General features: G+C 44.6%; 1 protein-coding gene across 1 annotated transcript; it reads right to left on the bottom strand.

Moving 5' to 3' along the window:
• Window positions 1-1,074: 1,074 nt before the first annotated feature.
• Window positions 1,075-18,226, bottom strand: TMEM154 (transmembrane protein 154). Its single transcript, XM_063156408.1, has 6 exons — window positions 18,042-18,226; window positions 9,525-9,836; window positions 7,783-7,810; window positions 6,541-6,626; window positions 5,031-5,091; window positions 1,075-1,319 (listed from the first exon to the last, which is right to left on the bottom strand). Exons 1-6 carry the CDS (start codon window positions 18,106-18,108, stop codon window positions 1,304-1,306), a joined length of 570 nt encoding a protein of 189 aa, XP_063012478.1. The 5' UTR covers window positions 18,109-18,226; the 3' UTR covers window positions 1,075-1,303.
• Between the last annotated feature and the right edge of the window lie 1,071 nt (window positions 18,227-19,297).

Genomic DNA, 19,297 nt, shown 5'->3' with positions numbered 1-19,297 from the left:
GCAAAATATATTTAAATAGAATATGAGGATAGGTAGGACATAAGATATGGTGAGATATGAAACTGCTATTTTTAATAAGGCAAGAGAAACTTTGACCAGACAAGGATTCATTTTTATGTGTGTTACATATTTAAGCTCTGATCCCTAAGAGACATACTATCTAAAATCAGTGGACACAGTTACAACATTCATATTCCCACCTTGAGGTATGCCAGAAGTCTGATTTTTTTCGTTGGAACTAAAAGTGGCTGGGCACACTTAGAAGTCCTTGCCTTTCAGATATTGCAGGCTCAGTATTTAAAAACAGAAGCAGCAGAAAGCCTCCTGTATCTGAAAACCTTGACTGAAAAGTAGTTATGCATAACACATGCTTATCTAAATCTGTATTTGATGTAAACACTGAATTGTTTCATTTTTCAACATCACTCATTAAAAAAAAAAAAAAAAAAAAAAGAGAGAGAGAGAGAGAAATGTCTTTAAGTTGAATATTCCTGAAGTAGGTGGTGAGAGAAGAGCCCTGGGCAGGGAGAAGAGTTGCACAGGGAGAGCTAGCCCAAGGCACTCATCTGTGGAGAAAACAAACTGAAAGGCAGTCTCAAAATAATACTTGTCACTTCTACAGGGCCTTTAATCTGAAAACCAAAAAGCGCTCTGCAGAGTCTGTGCCCTGGCTGGGCTGCAGTCACTTCTGGCTATTGCTTTGAGAGGCTTTTCAGCTGCTGTCTGTGCTCAGAGCTGGTCTGTCAGTCCTAGCCTGGTACCCCCCAACAGCAGTCCTGTGCAAATCAGTGCACTGCTCAGAAAAAGCAAATTGAGAAATAAACATTGCATAGGCATGAGCTTCACATCCACCAAACCAGGGCAGTCAGAATTATGGACACTGAAAAAGCACCCTCAAAACCAAACCAAACTGAAGAAACCAAACCTGGAACAGAATTGGTTTCAAGTGCTGCACAATACACAACTGTGGAACTAGACAGAAATATGGACTACTTTGAGAATGTTCAGCAGGGGTTTCTCTTGATTTGGGGTGAATCTCATTGCAAAAAGAATTTAAATGAGTCGTTAATCTTGCTAGAGTGCTTTTCTTTATTTTCTTTTTTTTCCCCCTTCTTTTTATTTTCTTCTTTTCCCGTGGCGATGTTTCCTTTCTGAAGACCATATGAAGCAGAAGACAACAAAAGCATTTGCTTCTCTGGCCTTTTGAGATGAATTATATTTAAATCCAGCTCTTCCAATATCTGGGGGATGATGAACTTGTGTGCTGCATCCCTTTAGCCAGTTCTTTGCTGTCCTGAGGACTTCATGATTCACCATCACTGTGTACACGTGGAAAAGAAAAATACACCAGTGTCACGCTCTTGGGTTAGTTGTCTCAGCAGGAAATAACATGCAAGAGTATCTCTAGAGTTCATGGGAAGGTGTTACCAGAAAATAAATCTGTCACTCATGTAATGGATGAACTGATGCTGGCAGCGAGCGCTGCTCTGGTTCCTGTCTGATGGTTCATGGCTGCCCAGCACAGCCTTTCTCCTGCTCCTGGCTCTCTTTCCTCAGCTGAGGAAACTTTTTGGTTTACAGCTGACCTTGTAACAGGTGCGTTTTCTCTTTGTCCCACTGGTTTCTGCCCAAGTGGCTTGCTCCCTAGCACTCTCTTAATAATGTTTGGCTCATGCCAATGTTTAAAAATGTGACATCTTATATTGTCTGATTTGAATTCAGTCAGCAGGGATAACAGCAGGGTTTTAACCACCTCTGAAGCTAAAAGAGCCCTTCATAATCTTAATATTTTACATGTTTTCTTAAGTCTCTTGCCAAATTGAGGCACATCCTGGGAATGCAGTACTTCTTTCTGTACTGATCCACCATCCACCCAAAACATTTCTCCACAGGAAGGAGCCATCCTTTTTCAGACAGAAAAACAAGAAGGGTGCCCAGCAGCCCCCAAGACAAACCAAACCTCTCAGGTGATAAAGCACAGGGGGATTGCTTGTTCTCCACCCCCTACAATGACCCATGCTGTGAAGGGGACAGGCTGCATTTATTTTCTGGAACAGTGAAGGTCCCTGGAGCAGAGATTGGTCTCTACCCCCTTGTGCCCCACAGATCATCAGCCCTGGCCTGCTGCCCCTGCACGCACAGGATGGGAGCCCTGGCCCCAGGCAGCTGCAGCTGCAATTCTGTGCTCAGGCACAATCAGGATTCTAGCAGCAGCTTTCAAATGCAAGAAGATTTGATTCAAATATGCTCATTTTGAAAAGCGTATATAAATTTTGAAAATTGTATATACATATGTTTGCAACTTAGCCTGCAAGGCCAGGGGAGGTGACCTCCACCTGTCAGGGAGCCCAGGTTGTCATATCTCACTTCCTTTGCACAAATGTGCAGCCTTGATGCTCATGAGCACAAATTTTGCCATAATTATATCGTTATTTCAATTAATTTCTTAGTCTTCCCCTTTCCCTGCTCAAAAGAGCTGCTGAAAACATCTATTTATCTGTATGTAATTCTCTTTCTGACATTATTTATTCATCTAAGAATTTGGTTGGGAGAAGCAGCAGATCTTGGACTGATAAGGTTCAATTGCAAATAAACAGGAAATTTTTGTTTGTTTCCCATAAATCCCTCCACTTCAAATATCTTTTCACATTGAAATGAAGCATATTTCAAAATTTTGTATGAAATTAAATTTGAAGGAGTAGCCTTGGGGTAAGGGAAACATTCAACGTAGAAATACTTTACTGCCACACAGTTCTGCTTGTCAAAAATTTAAAAAGTTTTTATATTAAAAATACACTTACTCTGAAGAGTAGTTTTGAAACAACCTTCATTCTGAAAATGTCAAAGTGTCATTATTTAAATGTTTTCTCTCATGTGTTTTCAAAATCATTCATAGTTCAAGACATTTGGGTCTTGATGAGCTCCCCCTCAGCATCTTTGTGAAGCAAGAAAACACCATCTCTGTTCAGTGTGGCCTGAGATGTTTCCCATACTGAAATATCAATAAAACATGAAAAATAAATTACCCTAATTTTAGAAGAATTTTGCCCAAGCAAAGTAGTCTTTCAGAATCTTAAATTGAATCTAATATTCCTGCACTTTATATTCAGTTAATATCCCTTGTCTGAGCAGCTCTGAATGTTTTAGAGATAAATCTCCTATTTTTATTTGCACTTGCTTGCCTTTCTACAATTCAGGGGCATACATTTCTCTAATCTTGTCTGATTCTAAGATACTCTTCACAAGAAAATTTGCTTAAATAATGAGTGTGCCTTTGCTCTGACTGGAGCATACTTATCTGAACAGGGTTGCTTTTTTGTATCGAGGCTTAAGCCTCACTGTAGTGTTCTAAAATAACTCTATTTCACAGGTGGGAGCTTGAGGTAGGGTGTAGCTCAAAGATGCCTTTTGATGGCCAGGAGCAAAATCCCCTTCTTCTGCTGAGGTTAATGCAAATCCAGTACAAAACCACTCCTTTAGCAAGAATGGTAAAATGTCAGCTCAAGCTGGTAGACCCTGATGGGGTTTTCCCCCCCTTAAAATGAATAGTTAAAGATTTGGGAAGTAAACTTGATGCTGAGGGTGCTGTTGTGCCTAAAAAGCCTTTTGCAGTATGACTTCTGCCAGCGTTAGCCTGTGGCTGCAGCATCCTTTGTGCTGTACTCCCTGCTACAGTCAGTGGTACACTGACAGCAAATCTGCTTGTGGAGAGCTGCTGTGCAGCTGCCTCCCCTCAACAATTTTCCCCCCTCTGAGTTGTCATTCAGCAGCAGGAAGGGAAGACCCAGATGGCTAACAAATCCAGGATCTTTTCCAGTTGCTAAGGGTAAAATTAATGTGCTTGCTTGCATCTGGAATCTAGGATCTAAGCCCTTTTTTTTCCAAACAATCTGAACTAAAACAACAGCATTGATTTCACTTGCTATAGGTGTAAAAATAAACCTTTTATATACAAGTGGCTGTAGTGGACAAGCCCCATCCAGAGGTTCCTCTGAAACTGCAGCTTTGGAACAACTGAGCTGTAAACTCGCAGCAGTGGTGATTTAACATCCCTATTTCACTCCTGAGCAAGGAAATTCAGAAAAGAGGATTGGAATATTATGGCAGGAGATGCAATTCTGTCAGAGGCATGGTCAGTGAAATTATCTGATGCCATGGGAAGCAGACCTAGGTCCTCTCCCAGCTCCTGGCCTTGCCTGATTGCATCGCTGCTTGCACTGCACCAGGGATTTCTTGGCACACAGGATGGCTTGTTTGTTATCATAACCTGGCACAGAGAAGCTGCTTTGCCCACTTCTCAAAATGCAGCTGCAACACAAGGGTGCAGGCAAGGGTAATGTACAGCCTCTTGCTTCCAGCTGGAAACAAGAACAAGAATTTTTAATTAGGGAAAATTGCAAGGGGCTTAGGAGGTCTGGCCAAACTCCTAAGGAAACCAACCAGAAAGATTTTAAGTTTACAAGCTGGTCAGGATTGTGGTTTTGCATCCCACTCTGTTGGACTATCAACTAGTGCCAGCTCTGGGGGAGTGCTGCAAGGGGGCACTGGGAAGATCCTTCGTGTTCCTCATTCTCATTTTCTCCTTGCAGTCAGACAAGTCCCTGTCTTTCAGGTCACAGCTCCAGCCAAAACATCTGGCAGTGATTCCCAAGAACCTATAGGCACCAGGTGGCAGAGGGGAACTGGGTGCCTTTGCTGAAGGGTGCCAAGGAAGCTATGCTGAATGCTTGTATTAACACCTTGGGAAACTGTGATTAAAGTCTGATCAGTGAGTGAAACTCCATCTGTGCCATCTGGTTGTCTGTCTTGCACCACTTTACAACTGTAAGATTATTTAGCACTGCAGTTTACAGGAAGAGACCTGTTCAGAAATAAGAGTGTCAAGTCTTTAGTTTAAGTTGAAGTCAAAGTTTCTATACATAAAAATTTTAAAACTTAAATGGACCAAGGAATAATTCTATAATTGCATACAAAAAAAATTAGAATTACACTGACCATATTTCTTCAAATAATAGAATGAATTAAAGTACCTTGGGTTGGCAATTGATTCTTTTTCTTCTTCCCTTACTGTAGGTAAACATTCACAGTCACCTGGAAAAGGGTAAGAAACAAGACTATAGTTACTCTTGGCAGTTGTTCTACATTTATTTCAAAAATGCATGAACTTTTATCAAGCAGTCACTCTAGAATACAGTTCTGCAGATTCACTTCTGCACCCTTATATCTGCAGGGTCCCCATAGCATGAATCTTACACCTCCTTCCCTTTGATATAGGTGTTGCCACAATTTATTTATTTTATATGTTCCAGTTCTCTATGTACACCTTTACAAATGAGCATCTTTTGAGCACTGTCTCCTGCACACTGCCACAGGGAGAGTTGTTTGTTAATCTTCCACTGCTGACAGCTGTACCTATGCCTTATAGTCCAGCTGGGAATCTGGGGCTGGAGTTTAGGGAACACTAACACACATACACACATGACAGTATGTAAAATACTTGCTTCCTTCTCTCCACAAAATTTTAAAATATATTTTATACCACTTTTTTCCCATGAAGTACAGTTAATGTCCCTCTTTCACTACTGCCACTTAGCACATGTTTTCTATAAAAGATTTCAGACTGAGAAGGTCAAAACCCCATCATGTAGAGCACTGTGCTAATGCAAAGAAATGCTCCAAAGAGCTTTATGTCCTGAAAAACAAAGCATGCCTAGTAGGTCAGGCAAATGAGCCATTTGGATAGAAGGCAAGGGACCAGGAATGAAAAAAATATCAATGTTTCAGCATTTCCTAGCCAGTGAAAAGCTGTTCGTGTTTCAAAATCAGGCCTTGGTTAACTCATGGCCTACTGAAGACCTGCATTTTTTGAGGAGACCCTGGAGGGACAATGCAGACCCCTTAGAGGTTTTGACTGGGGAATTCACCTGGGAGAAAAATGGGGGTGGGGGGAAATGCAAGGTACTCTTAAGCAATTTAGAAGGCAGCTGAAGATGCTGCTGCTGGTAGTTACTACATATTCTATTTGCTCCATGTGCTGATAGCCTTGAAGGGAGGGGAAGGGCATATTCATAGGCTCCTGGCAGCAATTTTAAATGAATGGTGGTCTGAACTATGAGCAAATGCATATTTCTTCTACAATTCCTCAGTCTGGAGCACAAAAGTGTAGAAATTCTGGAGACTGAAAGGATTAGATGCTTCAGAGAAGCTAGTATTTAGCATTAAAATGTGTATTGAAAAATATAAATAACATTCACAGCTATAAGTGTGTTTAATAGAAATGTCTACTGGAAACTGAAAACACTTATGAGATTCTATCACATATTAAAAATAAACTCCCACACAAACTAAAATACTCCTCTGAAAAAATCTACCCCTGACATTTGTTCAGTTATTTTAGTAGGAGGGAGTCAGGAGCACAAGTAAAAATGTTGTAGGCAAAGCAGTGGCATGCATACAAAACACCTTCCATTGATTTCCTCTGCATGGGCTCTATGTCAGCAGGCAAGAGAGGGAGGAGGGAGTACAGGGGTTACCGTGTACCATTTTTGTTCATGCTGTTCATCCATTTATCAAGCTCTTCCATTTCTATCTCCATAACAGAGGGTGTGTCTTCTTCAAAAATAGGACTTGAGAGAAGAGGAGGGGGGGGAAAAAAGTATTACACAAAGTGCTTAATTCAAACAGCTTGCAATGTAGTGATTTTGTATGACTGTCTCTAATTCCAGACACGTGTATTAACTCTGGAAAGACATCCCAGCCCAGTAATCTGAGGAGATGTCAGCCCAGTGGGTGTGAACCAAGGGGTCATGAACAGATGCAAGGGAGTGGCACTGAGATGCCAGCCCTGGGCAGAGGTAGGGCCAGCTGAGACAGCACAGAGGGACTCGGTGCAGCCAGAGACATGCCAGGGCACAGGATCATTGCAGCTTCTTGAAAACTGTCCCTGCTGTAAATAGAAAACTAAAAAAAAAAGATAGTTTGTCCCTACCCCTTCTGGAACACATGACAGAAGTGCCATTTCTCCAGTGCTAAAAGCTGAAGTCCTAAAGTTTCATCATGTCTGTGACTGACATTTGCAGTGACTTCAAAAGGAAAGGTCATGAGAGTTGTGTTTATTTAAACGCCTCTGCTTAGCTTCCTTTTGCTTATCATTCCTGCAGTCATATGATAGAAAATATGTTTTCAGAAAAAAAAAACCCTTCTTTTTTCTCATAGAGCCAATTCAAGAACTTTCAGCATTAATTAGCAAGATGGAGATCAATAAAAGGCAACAATAAAAATGATGACTCTGAGAAGAGCCACACAGCTTCTGTCTTGTTTTCCAAGCATCCAAGGCATTGCTCCTGTGGCAGCCAGGCCAGCCTTTCTGCCTCACCTCTGAGTAAGAAGATAAACTTGAAAAACAGGGGAGCAAGACACAGAGCTTATTCTGAATAGCAAAAGCCTGTGATGAGCCTGGGAACTGATCCCCTTTGCTCATGGGGCACCTTGTACCACTTGTGGTGCTAAAGAGCAGCCTCAGTGAGGTCTGTGGGCTGTGGGTGTCCGTGGGGCAGCCCTTGCCTCAGCCCTTGCCACCACTTACTCTTGTTCTCCTGCTCTAGTCTTACACTTCAGCCACATACTGAAGTCACACTTTACCCACCTGTTGAGATTGATGGTGTAATTAATGGCAAAATGTAATGGTGTTTAATGTACAGCTAAATTAAAAGAGGCAGTGAAGGAGACAAAGGTTAGAGTAAAAGAAATTTTTTTTTAAATAATGATATTCATAAAATTTACCTTTTTACATTTTCACTTCCCAGCTCATCTGGAAAAGAAGAAAGTTTGTATTCAGAGTTCTGTGTGATATTTACCCATTGTATTTACAGGGTCCGGACTGTGTGCAAGCCTTGAATAGGGTCAAGTAAAACAGGTTGCATTTTCAAAAGGCATAAAAACTAAATTGCAGATGAAAGACAAAACATCTTATCCTGTTTGCAATTTTCAGAGGAACCCATTCTTTTGAATCTAAAAGCATCTCATTATTAGCCCAGCCCTGCTGGGAGGAAGCCCAGTGTTGGTGTTGCAGTGGGCAGGACAGGGCAGATGCACACTTCCTTCAGCAGAACAGATGTGCTGAGGGAAATGGTATCCTGAGAGGGAACCACTTCTGCAAAAAAAAATTGTTTGCTAGAAGCATTGGGACATTTTGCTACAGATTACACTTGGGCAATTCAGCTCTGTCTGGAGACTCTGGGAGCTGCTCATGGGGAGAAGGGAGTTGGACTGCATGGCAGATTAGATCTCAGTTAGGCAAATGAAGCTGAACTAGCCAGATGTCAAAAGGGATCCAATCTACTTATGACTCCAAGACAAAGTAAAAATGAAGGGGGGAAATGGTGTCACAGACATAATTCTGATAAATATCTTCACCTCCAGGAATCAAGTGACTGAAGAACCTGTCTTAAATCACCTTATTTTTAATTCATTGTTGCCAGCGGGTGATACCTCCCAGTTGTTCCAGCACATTCCCAGACTGCAGAGCCACCCCAGAACCACAGAGCCATCTGCCCCATCCTTGAGGATGCTCAAAATCCCAGGCTGGCACAGGGCATGAGTTCCTAAGATTGTGTTCCTGCAATGTACCACATTTCCTAACTCTCTGAAGACTGTACCTGCATTTCAATTACCCAGAAACAGGCAGGCAAGTGGGTGCCTGGTTGCAAATTCATAGTTTGTTAGAGGGAAACCCAGTCACTGGGCAAATGCAACCTAAAAATGTGCTGAAAACTTGACTTTAAATCTGTGTTGAATGTGTTACACTGTGTGCAGGCTGATGAGCTGACAGCTGCACTCTGACCATGCAGATACACTGATATGACCATCTCAGCATTTCACTTATCAACCATGTGGTTTTATTATGGCACCTCAGTTTGCTCTCCTGTGGTTTGACACTCCAAGTTACCAATTCCTCTGTTAACAGATCACAGCACCTTCCTGAAGCATTGCTCACCCTACTGCAGCACCCAGGCAGTCTGACCTAGCTCATTTGCTGTGATGCCTTCACAGCAGCCTCCACCCTATGCAATCAGGATTCCTTAAAATTGTTCCTTATAATGATTTTTCTTGATCTTATTTCATTGAAGCTCCAAGCAGCTTTACCTTGTGGGCACTAAGACCAACAGAAGCATTAATTTCACCTTGCCTAAAGTTGTTGAGCATAAAGACAGAACAAGCATTTGCAGCCACAGTTATATCTCTGAGCATTCTCAGCATTTCCAGGAGCCAGAGATTGGTGCCAGGGCTCCCATGGGTGTGGCAGCAGGAGCAGGAGGTGCCAAGAGGCAGAAGAAGTAGCTCCTGCCCAAGGAGAGGTGTGTGACCAGGTACTGCTGGCTGGGGAGGATCCCTCTCTCACTTGTCAAACATGCAACTACAGCCAGAGAAGGACATCCTAAATGTGGCACCCCATCCCTTAATGATCTGTTATTGTTGAACACATCCTAGAAACAGCCTTTTGATGCACAAGAAGACAGATTTACCTTGCTTGGACTTCTTCCGTTTATGATGCATTACAAAAAATGTGATCAAAAAAATCAGCAGGACCAGCAGCGCCACAGGGACAACATATATCAAGATAGACTGTTCTGTTGCTTCGAGGCTCTCCTCATCATTCACAGCATTCAGTTCAGTACTTGGAGAGCTCTGTGTATCAAGGCTGCTTTCAGTAGTGCCTGCAGTTACAAGTACCGGCCCATGGTCATCCACAGTCGAAGGGCTCGCAGCAGGAAGATGTGTCGCTGTGAAAGTGGGTGATATCATTGATCCATCTCCTGATCCATCAGTCCCAGCATCTGTCAAATATATGAGGACAGCTTAACATTTTAAGAGTTTCATCAGTGAGCCACAGTGTACAACTTTAGTATTTACTTCCCATTTGATGTATTAAAAAACCCCAACAGATGCCTCATACACACAGATTGGAAGTCTTGGGCATTGGATGTAAAATTAGATCTCAGCTTTATCACAAAACCTTACCAGTCATGACCACGTTCCTCAGCTGACTTTTCCTGGGACACGTCAGCATGTGTCATCTGTCTGCACACAGCTGCCTTGCACAAACAGATTTCTGTTGCTGCACATTGGCATCCGGTCTTGCTCACATGAGAAATCATTCTGCTTCTCAGTAAACCACACCAGCCTGTTTTGCTTCTCAGTCCTGGCACATATGTTCCTCCCCTCACCAAGGAGTTAGGTACTGCCTTCAGGGAGACCATTATCCCTGGTTCACCGTTCCTTTGGTTCACTCATCTCCCCGCTTCTGTACCTTTCTCAAATTTGTTAAATTTGCCTCACTGTGAAAAACAGAGTTGGTGAAACGAAGTCTGAAGGATGCAAGAGCTGCTGACTTCCCCATCTGCGTGGACTAGAAGAGGTGTTAGTGACACGGGGAGCTCACTGCATACAGGTCCAATGAACTGTTCCTCTGACTGATTCTGCAGGCTGGCTGAAGGAGCATGTGGCAAAGCATCAGTGCTGGATATTCCCCATGAGTGCTAAGACTGGGGGTTTTGAACTTTGATCTCAGTTATGGTTTCAATTATCACTCATTTTGCAAGAAAAGTGGCTAAAATTGACTGTGTCAGTAATAGTGAAACAAGTGCTTCTTTTGTGTGTTTACATAAGAGTCTATTGACTGTCACAGAGTTTAAAAGCTTTAAAGAAGTACAGCAAATTCTGGACTGATGCTGTATTCTGTATGGATGCCAAAATCCTGTTGTAGCCAAAGGTGCAAGAATCAGCCTTTATCTAAATTACAGCAGAAAAGCCTCCAAGAATTTTCTTGGCATGAAATGAAATGACGGGTTTTTTATGTTATCTGCCCTTTCAGATACAATGCCAGCATGGTGCACATCTCCTTTTGTGCAATAAAGCAGGATGGAATTTTTTTACTTTTGCAATTACATGTTTCTCCTCATTCTTGTAAAGTGCTGGGCAGCCAGAGTTTCCACAAGAGTTAGCAAGAGCTTAAGGTTTTCAGCACCTCAGTGCTGGCATTTCCAATCTCACAGGACTGGAACCAAAAGTACTTAGCATTTTAAATGCTTTTGTAAACACATTAATCTTCATAATGGCCCTGAGAGATGAGCAGTTATCATCTCCATTTTACAAATGAGGAATCAGAAGGACAGGGATGCTGTCCTTCCCCCGGGGATGCCAAGTGAGAGAGAAAAACCTGGGATTAGAGCGCTATCTCTTGCTTAATCCACTCTGCAGCATCTCCCACCAGATTTGTCTCAAAGATGAGTATTTCATGAGACTGTATTCAAGGAAACCCAATTTCAGATGAATAAAATTATTTGAGTGTGACAGCAGTGTTTTATCTAGATTTTTATGCTGCACATATCACACAGGCATCTGATTGTTTCATCCTTTCCTAAAAACTAGGAAAGAATTTGAATATTTAATGTAATACTGTGAAGGTCACCAGACTCCTGCAGCACATTAGGACAATGAGAATGATAGCTCTTCTGTAAAGAAGAGCACTTTGTATCAGTAGTCTCTGTCTCTTCTGTATTTAGTATTTCAGTCAAGAGCAAAGCCCTATCTCTGCCTCCCTTGCAGGTAACGACCCCCTTAGGTGTGTGCTGCTCCCCCCCTGCCCGTGATCTGCTGCCTGTCCTTGATCTTATGGCAGGGGGCAGGAGGGACAGCTGCTCTCCCTTATTCGTTTGGCCATTTGGCTTTTCTTTCCCAGGGCAGTTTGTAGCTCCCAGTGCCTGCAGCCAGTGCACTGCAATTGCTGCTGTGCAGAGCGGCGAGGCAGCACGGGAGATGTGTGTGCTGCCGGCTGTGACATGATGGACTGAGCCCCGGGCAGAGCTGATGGCCCGCCACAGCCTCGCTGAACCTCCTCCATGACCTTGCTTCCTTTTCCTCCTCCAGCCACTGCCCTTGAAACCCATTGCCTGCCACATCTGATATATTGAGAGGGACAAGCCTGTTGCTTAAAATAGGGAAAAGGTGTGGAGAAAATACCTTGCTTTTCATTAATTCATAGAGCTAAAATGGATTTTTCAAATGTCTAACGCATGGTGTGGCTTTAAAGCAAACAGTCACACCTCATTAACTGCAGTGATAAACTTTCAGCTGCAGAGTATGCTGTGCTTGACTTCTGAGAGAGATTTTTCCAGTATCTCTGCCACTTTGCCTGGTTTTGAGCTATGAAGCAGACTTCAAATCATTTGTCTCTGAGTGAAATAGAATTACCTTTTCTAGTCTCTAGGCAAAGAAAATGGCAAATCACAGGGAGTGACCTTGCTGCCATGTATTTTTTTCACTTTGCATAAATCCAGGGACAAAACAGCATCTCTCTGGGAACACCATTTCCTCTTACAGAGATCTTTTCTCTGAGCAAATTAAATACATCTTTCAGCAGAAGGGCAGCCAATTGCACAATGTTCTTGCAAGGACATTGCTCTTATTTCCTGCATTTTACCTGCTGCCCCAACACATCCCACTCCCCCTCACCTCAGAGGAGCAGAGCTCAGCCTCAAGGGACGCCTCAGCTGTCACCCAGCAGTTGCTCTCGCTCTCAGGCCACCCACACATCACCTTTTACACAGTGGGAAAGCACAGCCCGCACCTGGGCCGGCCCCGAGGCTGGCACAGGGAAGGATCTGTGCCTCCAGCCCGCGGGGACAGCCGGGCTCAGCTCCCGGTGCAGCTGTGGCGCCTGCCACAGCCACCCAGTGAGACACAGGTGGGTGACCTCAACACCCCAAGTTGCTATTTGTCATAGTGTTTCAATTTAAAGTGCTCAAAACTGCAAGTGGGCTGTGCTGCAGCTGGCCTGGGTGGCTGTTTGGTGGGGTGAGTTACAAGGTTTGGGCATTACAAGGTTTGGAGCAGGGCAGAAGAACATCTGAAAGTTGGAGATTTTGTGAGGTGCTGTTCAAACATTTTCTCCATGCCAGATTTACAGTGATAATTCATACCATGAACTGTCTTGCCAGCTGTGGTTTCATCTTGCAGACATCTACTAGCTCCCTGCAAATGGGAATCTTACAACAACACAGCATGACATTCAGGATGGCAAAGCAAAGCCAGTGAAGTGTAACAAAGAGCAAATCACATGTGGCCACATAGATATCTCCTTGACTTTGCAAAGCCTTTCTTACTGAGCTCAGCCTCATGCTGTTGGCTACATTCCAACATCCACATACTCATCCCTCTGCACATCTTGTCCAAGGAGCAAATGCTCATGCAACAACCACATGGGCTTCACCTTTGTCTGCACCACCTGGGGCATGAATGCTGGTGACTTCTTCCTGTGTAAAGGGAAGTGGATGGGAACACAACACAGCTTCAGCCCAGCCTGTATTGCCACTTCCCATGCTTTCAAGAGAAGAAGGGAGAGGGGCTGGCATGCAGCAATCCACCCTGAGGGGAAGGTGGGCACAGCTGGAACTGGAAGCTAAGAAGCTGGAGCTGGAAGTCAGTTTCCATCATGTATAAATGAGCTTAAACAGTTGTTTAAGGGTTCCCCAGTTGAGGTATTAGAGAATCTATAACTCAAGAGACCAAAATACTTGAGCAAGCACTAGCAGCCTCTCATAAAAGGTTCAATTTACAGTTCTTACAAATTATGAAAAAGCTATGTCCCTGTACGCAGATACTATGGTATAAAGCATTACTCAAGTTTTACTTTAAAAATATGCTTGGGTCACTAATAGGCTTTGCTTGAGTTTTGGAGGTGCTCCCAAATATGCTTTTCATGGGGGAGAGAGGTAATTGAATATACCAAGTGGTTTTACAGACTGGAGTCCAAAAAATTATGTCTCGATCAAACAAACAGCATTTCTGTTGTTGCAGCATTTCTACCTCTGTGCTGCAGCATCAGAGGTGGCGATATGGGCTTCCTGATGAAGTAAGCAGGCAAACAGGTTTCTGAATTCGCTTGGATGTGAGGCAAAGGAAAATAGCAAAGGAAAACAGCTGGCAGTCAGCACATTCAGTTTTGCTGTAAAACCATCAGTCTCTCTGCTGCCTTGCCGTCAGACTCAAGGACTGGGTTCTCCCAAGGGGATTTTTCAAATTACACCAGAGTGCCTACTGACAGAAGTAAAAGCAATGAGCTAGAGAAAAAGCAAGAGCTATTTCAGTGGGATAGCCAGGCTTATTAGTCTGAAAGGAAAATTTTTATATCTCCAAACTTTCCCATAAGATATAAAAATGCAGTGAAAGGAAGGCTCACAAGAAGGTTGCAGAACAAGAAAAGGCTGTAAAGCTGGAATAAAGTTACTATATCCTATATCATTCTGCCCCATGCACACATTCTGTTGGTGGTGTAGTCATGCCACTCCTCACAGTCTGTGCGATCCTCTGGTGTATTGCTTGGCTCATCCCTGCACTCCACATTTCAGGCTGATGTAAGAAGGCTGTTCCTTGCCGTGGCCACGGCTTGCCCAGCTGCCTGTTGTGGCAGGTCTTGCCTGTCAGTCTGGCTAGAAGAGGAATCCTTAAAAGCCTGCAGGCTAGCTGTTGGGAGCACACACTCTTCTGATGAGGGAGCACAAGCATTTCAGGGTGGCTAATCTGTAGACAAGATCCTATTAAAACGAGGTGCTTAGAAAGCGTTATCTAGGTATAACCTGAAAGAGGAAACAACTGTTTAAGCTCATTTATACAAGATGGAAACTGCTTTTCCTCACTGTATTTCTATCCAGCTGAAGTGCTGCATTAAGAGGCAGCATTGCAAATTCAGTCACACATGTTGGAGTCAAACTGTGAACCTGTAGTCTCATTGCTCACCCCGAGTACTACAGGCTTTGCAGACCAATTTATGCATTTAGTTGCTCCTGCTTAATCCGCTGGCCTTCTAGCTCTGCATCTGTGATACTCCTGCGACCTCGCTGTGATGCAAATCTCTCAGTCCTTCTTGCTCTCAGGGGGACCCTGAAATTAAAGATTCAAAAGCTCCGGAGGCTTTCCAGCTATCACAAAATCTCTTGAGGGAAAAGAGACTGGTGTCACTGACTGAAAATTACAATTACAATCTTGCTGATGTAAATGAGAGATTTTCTGAAATGCCCCTGAAGCAGTTGAATAAAACAGTGAATGTTTGTGTGTGTGGCTAAAATGGAGGAATGGTGGTAAATACATAAGAGGCGTTGATGTGTTCAGTAGAAAGGATTTTTCATCTGCTTTTTAAGGCACTGCACTTTTGAAAGAGAAAATGTAGCAAATCCTCATTTCTTACATTGTTGTTTTGCTTTGCTAGAAAATTTTAACAGGTGATTGTAACAAGTTCAAACCCATTCTCAGTTCATTACTCGAGGGGGGAACAGGTCAAAATTATTACTCCATTAGAGACCTGGCTTTGCAGGGGAGGCAGCCTAAAAGACATTTCTCTGCCAGGAGAGAGTCACTGCCTGTGCTCGTGGTACAAGCTGCTGAATATCTGGATCTTTGATAGCAGTGTTTCTTTGAATGACAATTCAAAACAATAGCACAGATACACAGACAAAATAGAGCACAACCTGCGAGCACCCCAGCTCTTCCCCTTGGTGCTATTACATGGTTTACTGCTCCTCTCCCTCACGCATTTTCTTGCTTCCCATGTCAGGCCACATATGCTGCAATTTCCCACCTGTTCCACTGAACGCAGTGGGAGATGGCCTAGCCTGGGAAATGACTCAAGGATCAGAGCATGTTCCTATAAGCTGTAGTAAGGGTCTTAATGCTTGTTACTAGGGTCAGCACACACACCTAGGCAGGTCTTCAGGGCTGCTGCAAGGCTGAGCAGTGAGTATCATCCCCTACAGTAGAGATGATGCCCTGCACTGTTACCTGTAGGGCTTCCTGACTGCATTACAGCAGTAATGGGGAAGGGAACTGGTGCAAACCCCCATGTCCTCTCAGTATGGAGCTGGGAGAAGGCCAGCACCCAGGGCTGAGACCTCAGGAATGCTCTTAGAGCTACTGGATTAGAGTGATTGAAGCATCACAGGGAGAAAAGCATCCATAAATCATAATCCAAATGGCAAGGCTAGGCTTTTACGAGGTTCTGGCATGGTATGGGAACAGGACTTATAAAGACTTTAATCTGTCTGTGCTGCAAGATTTAATCATACTCTGTTTGCCTATTTTCTGAATGGTCTCTAGACAGTACACTGCTTAAAAGGTGAAGACTGTGTCTGGCAAAAGGTGAAAAAGCTCCCTTAAAGGTCCTGCCCTGTTGATCTGTGAGCAAGGAAGGGTGAGAGCAAAGGATCTCCCTGAGAGGCTGCCCTCAGCAGAGGGGTTCCTGACCCACCAGTGCCTGTGGAGTACATAAGCACTACATAACCTTCCCCCACCAGTTTCATTTCCCCCCCAAGGCTCAGGTTTACAACTTCCCTGTCCCACCACAGTCAGAGTAAGCGCCCAGGTACATTTGGAGCTGGTTGAATAAGCAAAAACCGCCTTTGTATAGGGAGCAAAGGTGGGTGCTCTCCTCCCCTTCCCCTAGGACCGTGGATTGGCTCTGTGGAGTCAGAGCTGACAGGGCTTGGGGAGGGCTCTGGCAGGACTGACTCACTCCCAAAGAGGAACTGTTCCAAAATCAACCAGAATTTAAAGGTGGACCTACTGGTGGGAAGTGGGGAGTGTGGGGAGTGTCACATACCTGGCGTGTGACATCTGTCTGGTGCTTCCCCTAATTGCAGAGAAGGGCAGAGTGCACCCAGCCATGAGCTGAGGGACCCCAGGCTAAGATGTTCCCCTGCCCCATGGGGACGTGGTGATGAAATCATGGCTCTCAGTACCCTGCACATGAGCTAGAGAAAGAAGCAGGAACCTGATCGCTCTGCATTGCCTTCATTTTACTCCTCCATTTCCCTGGGACCTCTGTTTAGCTCTGCCCGTGGCAGGATTTTTGTTCCTCTGACTGCTTTGATTCTGAGCTGCACTCAGTGCTTGCAGCATATTTTCCTAACGTGTCTGCAATGCAGCAGGGCTGTAGTAACACAGCCAAACCCAAACCATTTCATACCTCACTTAGCTCGCTCGTACAGCTAAGCAAGTCTCCTAAGTGCAAGCAGCTCAGCAGCAGCCTGCAGCCCAGCTCTAACTCTGCTTAGAGTACTGCTCTTCAGGGGAAAAGCACTCACACCAAAACACCAATTCCAGCAGTGCATTTTAGGACATTAAGTGAAGTCCAGTGATATTTGAGAGTGACCATTCTTTCCCTGCTTTCTGTAGAGCGCTTGCTCACTACAGCAACACAGAGGCAGCAAACACTTCTAGTCTATACCAAGGCATTTTGGCAAGGATTTGTTAGACCCCAAAAGGCTTACAAGCACTACCTCAGCAAAGTTTCCCTACAAGAACTGCCTGTCATGTTCAGCTGCTGGCTGCCAAAACGCCAGTGGAACCAATAACCCCTACAAACACGCCAGAGTCTTTGCAATGACACCCCAGTGCCTCAGCATTTTGTCACAAGCTGCTTTTCCACCCATGGTTCTTCTCTTCAGAGGGTCAGAACCTAAGTCCATGGTGCTGGCCACTTTGTTCTGCAGCTGAGAGTTCAAAATATTTGTCTCCGGAACCGGCTGTTCCTTTGTTAAACCAGTTTCAGTGCACCGGGGCTGCGGAAATCGGCAGTCTCCTTTTGAATGAAAGCAGAGCTTTGCCTTTAACTTTGCTATTAAACACTGATGGTATGGGTGTGGGGTTTAAAAAAGTTAAAAAAATAACTAAAATTAGGAGCAAAATGCCTGGTGGCTCAACATGGAAACTCCCGTTCTCTACACACCTGCAATTTAGGAAAAGTTTGCAATTGTAGGAATTGTTTGCTGCTGTTCGGGGATAGGTCTAAGGAAAAAAAGTCAAAGCTCTGAAAAAAAGAGGCAACTGGAAACAGAGAGGGTAAACACAGCAAAAAGCAGCAGAGAGCAAGTCCCCACAGATCTCCTCCCTGCGCTCACTTCGGAGGGTGTTGCCCTCCAGCTCGGTCCCATTGCTGCAGGCGAGACACGCGGTCCCACCTCGGCAGGGAACGGCGCTTTCCTACTCACCGGAGGCGGCGGGTCCCGCAGCCAGCGCCAGGGCCCAGAGCAGGGCGAGGATCGCGGGGCCCCGCATGCTGCCCCGGCCGCGCTCCCACCTGAGGGGCGCTCCGCAGCCGCCCTGCTGCGCCCGGGCATCTACATTTCCTGCTTCCTGCCGGGGAGCATCTGAGCTGCATTTCTGCAGGAGATGGACTCTCTTTGATGGGTTTTAGGAAGTGATGTAATTCCGTCTGGGCCTGTCAAGCGAGCAATGATTGCAAAAGAAAGAAGAAAAAAAAAAACCCAGAAGTGGCTCTTCAGGCACACACTTGACTGAGGCACCTTTATGCTGTAGGTGAGAGAGCTCCCGCTCTCTTTCTCTCCTTTCACTCCTGACTTTACCACCTTCTATCTTCATCTACACACAGATCATACAGATACAGACCAGACACAAAACTTCATATGTGTATGTTAGCAGGAAGGTTTTATGTCACTTCTCAGGGTAGTTAAGCAAGAAAATTTCAATAGTGCCTTCCCTCCTGCCTTGGTTTTCAAGCTGTAATCCTCCCCACATAGGGCTGGGAGACGACATGCACTTACAGTCCCAAAAGGCAGCCTCCAGGTGGGCTGTCTTCAGCAAATGGGATGAATGGCTGGCTCTCTCAGGAGCCTATAACTGAGTATTCTGGGCTGGTTCGCGCAGAGGAAGAGGAAAAAGCAGAAAACCACATCATTTTTTTTGTTATGAGCAGGTGGCTTAGTGAGACAATGCTGAGACACTGGTGTGATGATGGCTGCAGATGACAGGGGACAGAAGGTTCAGTCCCCATCAGGATGCAGGGCCTGGCATGGCGGTCTGCAGTGCCATGGTTGTGTGAGGTGGCAGGGGGAAGGTAATCCTGCCTCCCTTCCTGATTTCTCTTTATTTTTGCTCCTCCTTGGCAGTCTCTGTCTGGGTGTGCAGACTTTGACTGTTGCCATGCCAAAACACTGCCCTGTCCTCTGTTCCCACCACCCCATCACTGTCCACACACTCAGAAACATGTCAGAGCTGGCTTCCACGTGTTTCCTGTTGGGTGTTGCTCTGTGGGTAAGAGCAATGGAGAACTTAAAAATTAAACCAAACATTTTCAATCTTCTTGCTGTATAGGGTGGGCTAGCCAGGGCTCAGGATTTGGATGTGGGTCTAAACCACACATGTACCCAAGCAGGGAGAGTGGTTGGACCATAGAATTGGGTTGTTCCACTGTAGAAATAAGTGCTAGGTCTAAAATTAATCTCTC

This window comes from Melospiza melodia, chromosome 5, assembly GCF_035770615.1.
Source record: "Melospiza melodia melodia isolate bMelMel2 chromosome 5, bMelMel2.pri, whole genome shotgun sequence".
In the NCBI taxonomy this organism is placed as follows: domain Eukaryota; kingdom Metazoa; phylum Chordata; class Aves; order Passeriformes; family Passerellidae; genus Melospiza; species Melospiza melodia.
This window is presented reverse-complemented; position numbering and strand designations above follow the sequence as displayed.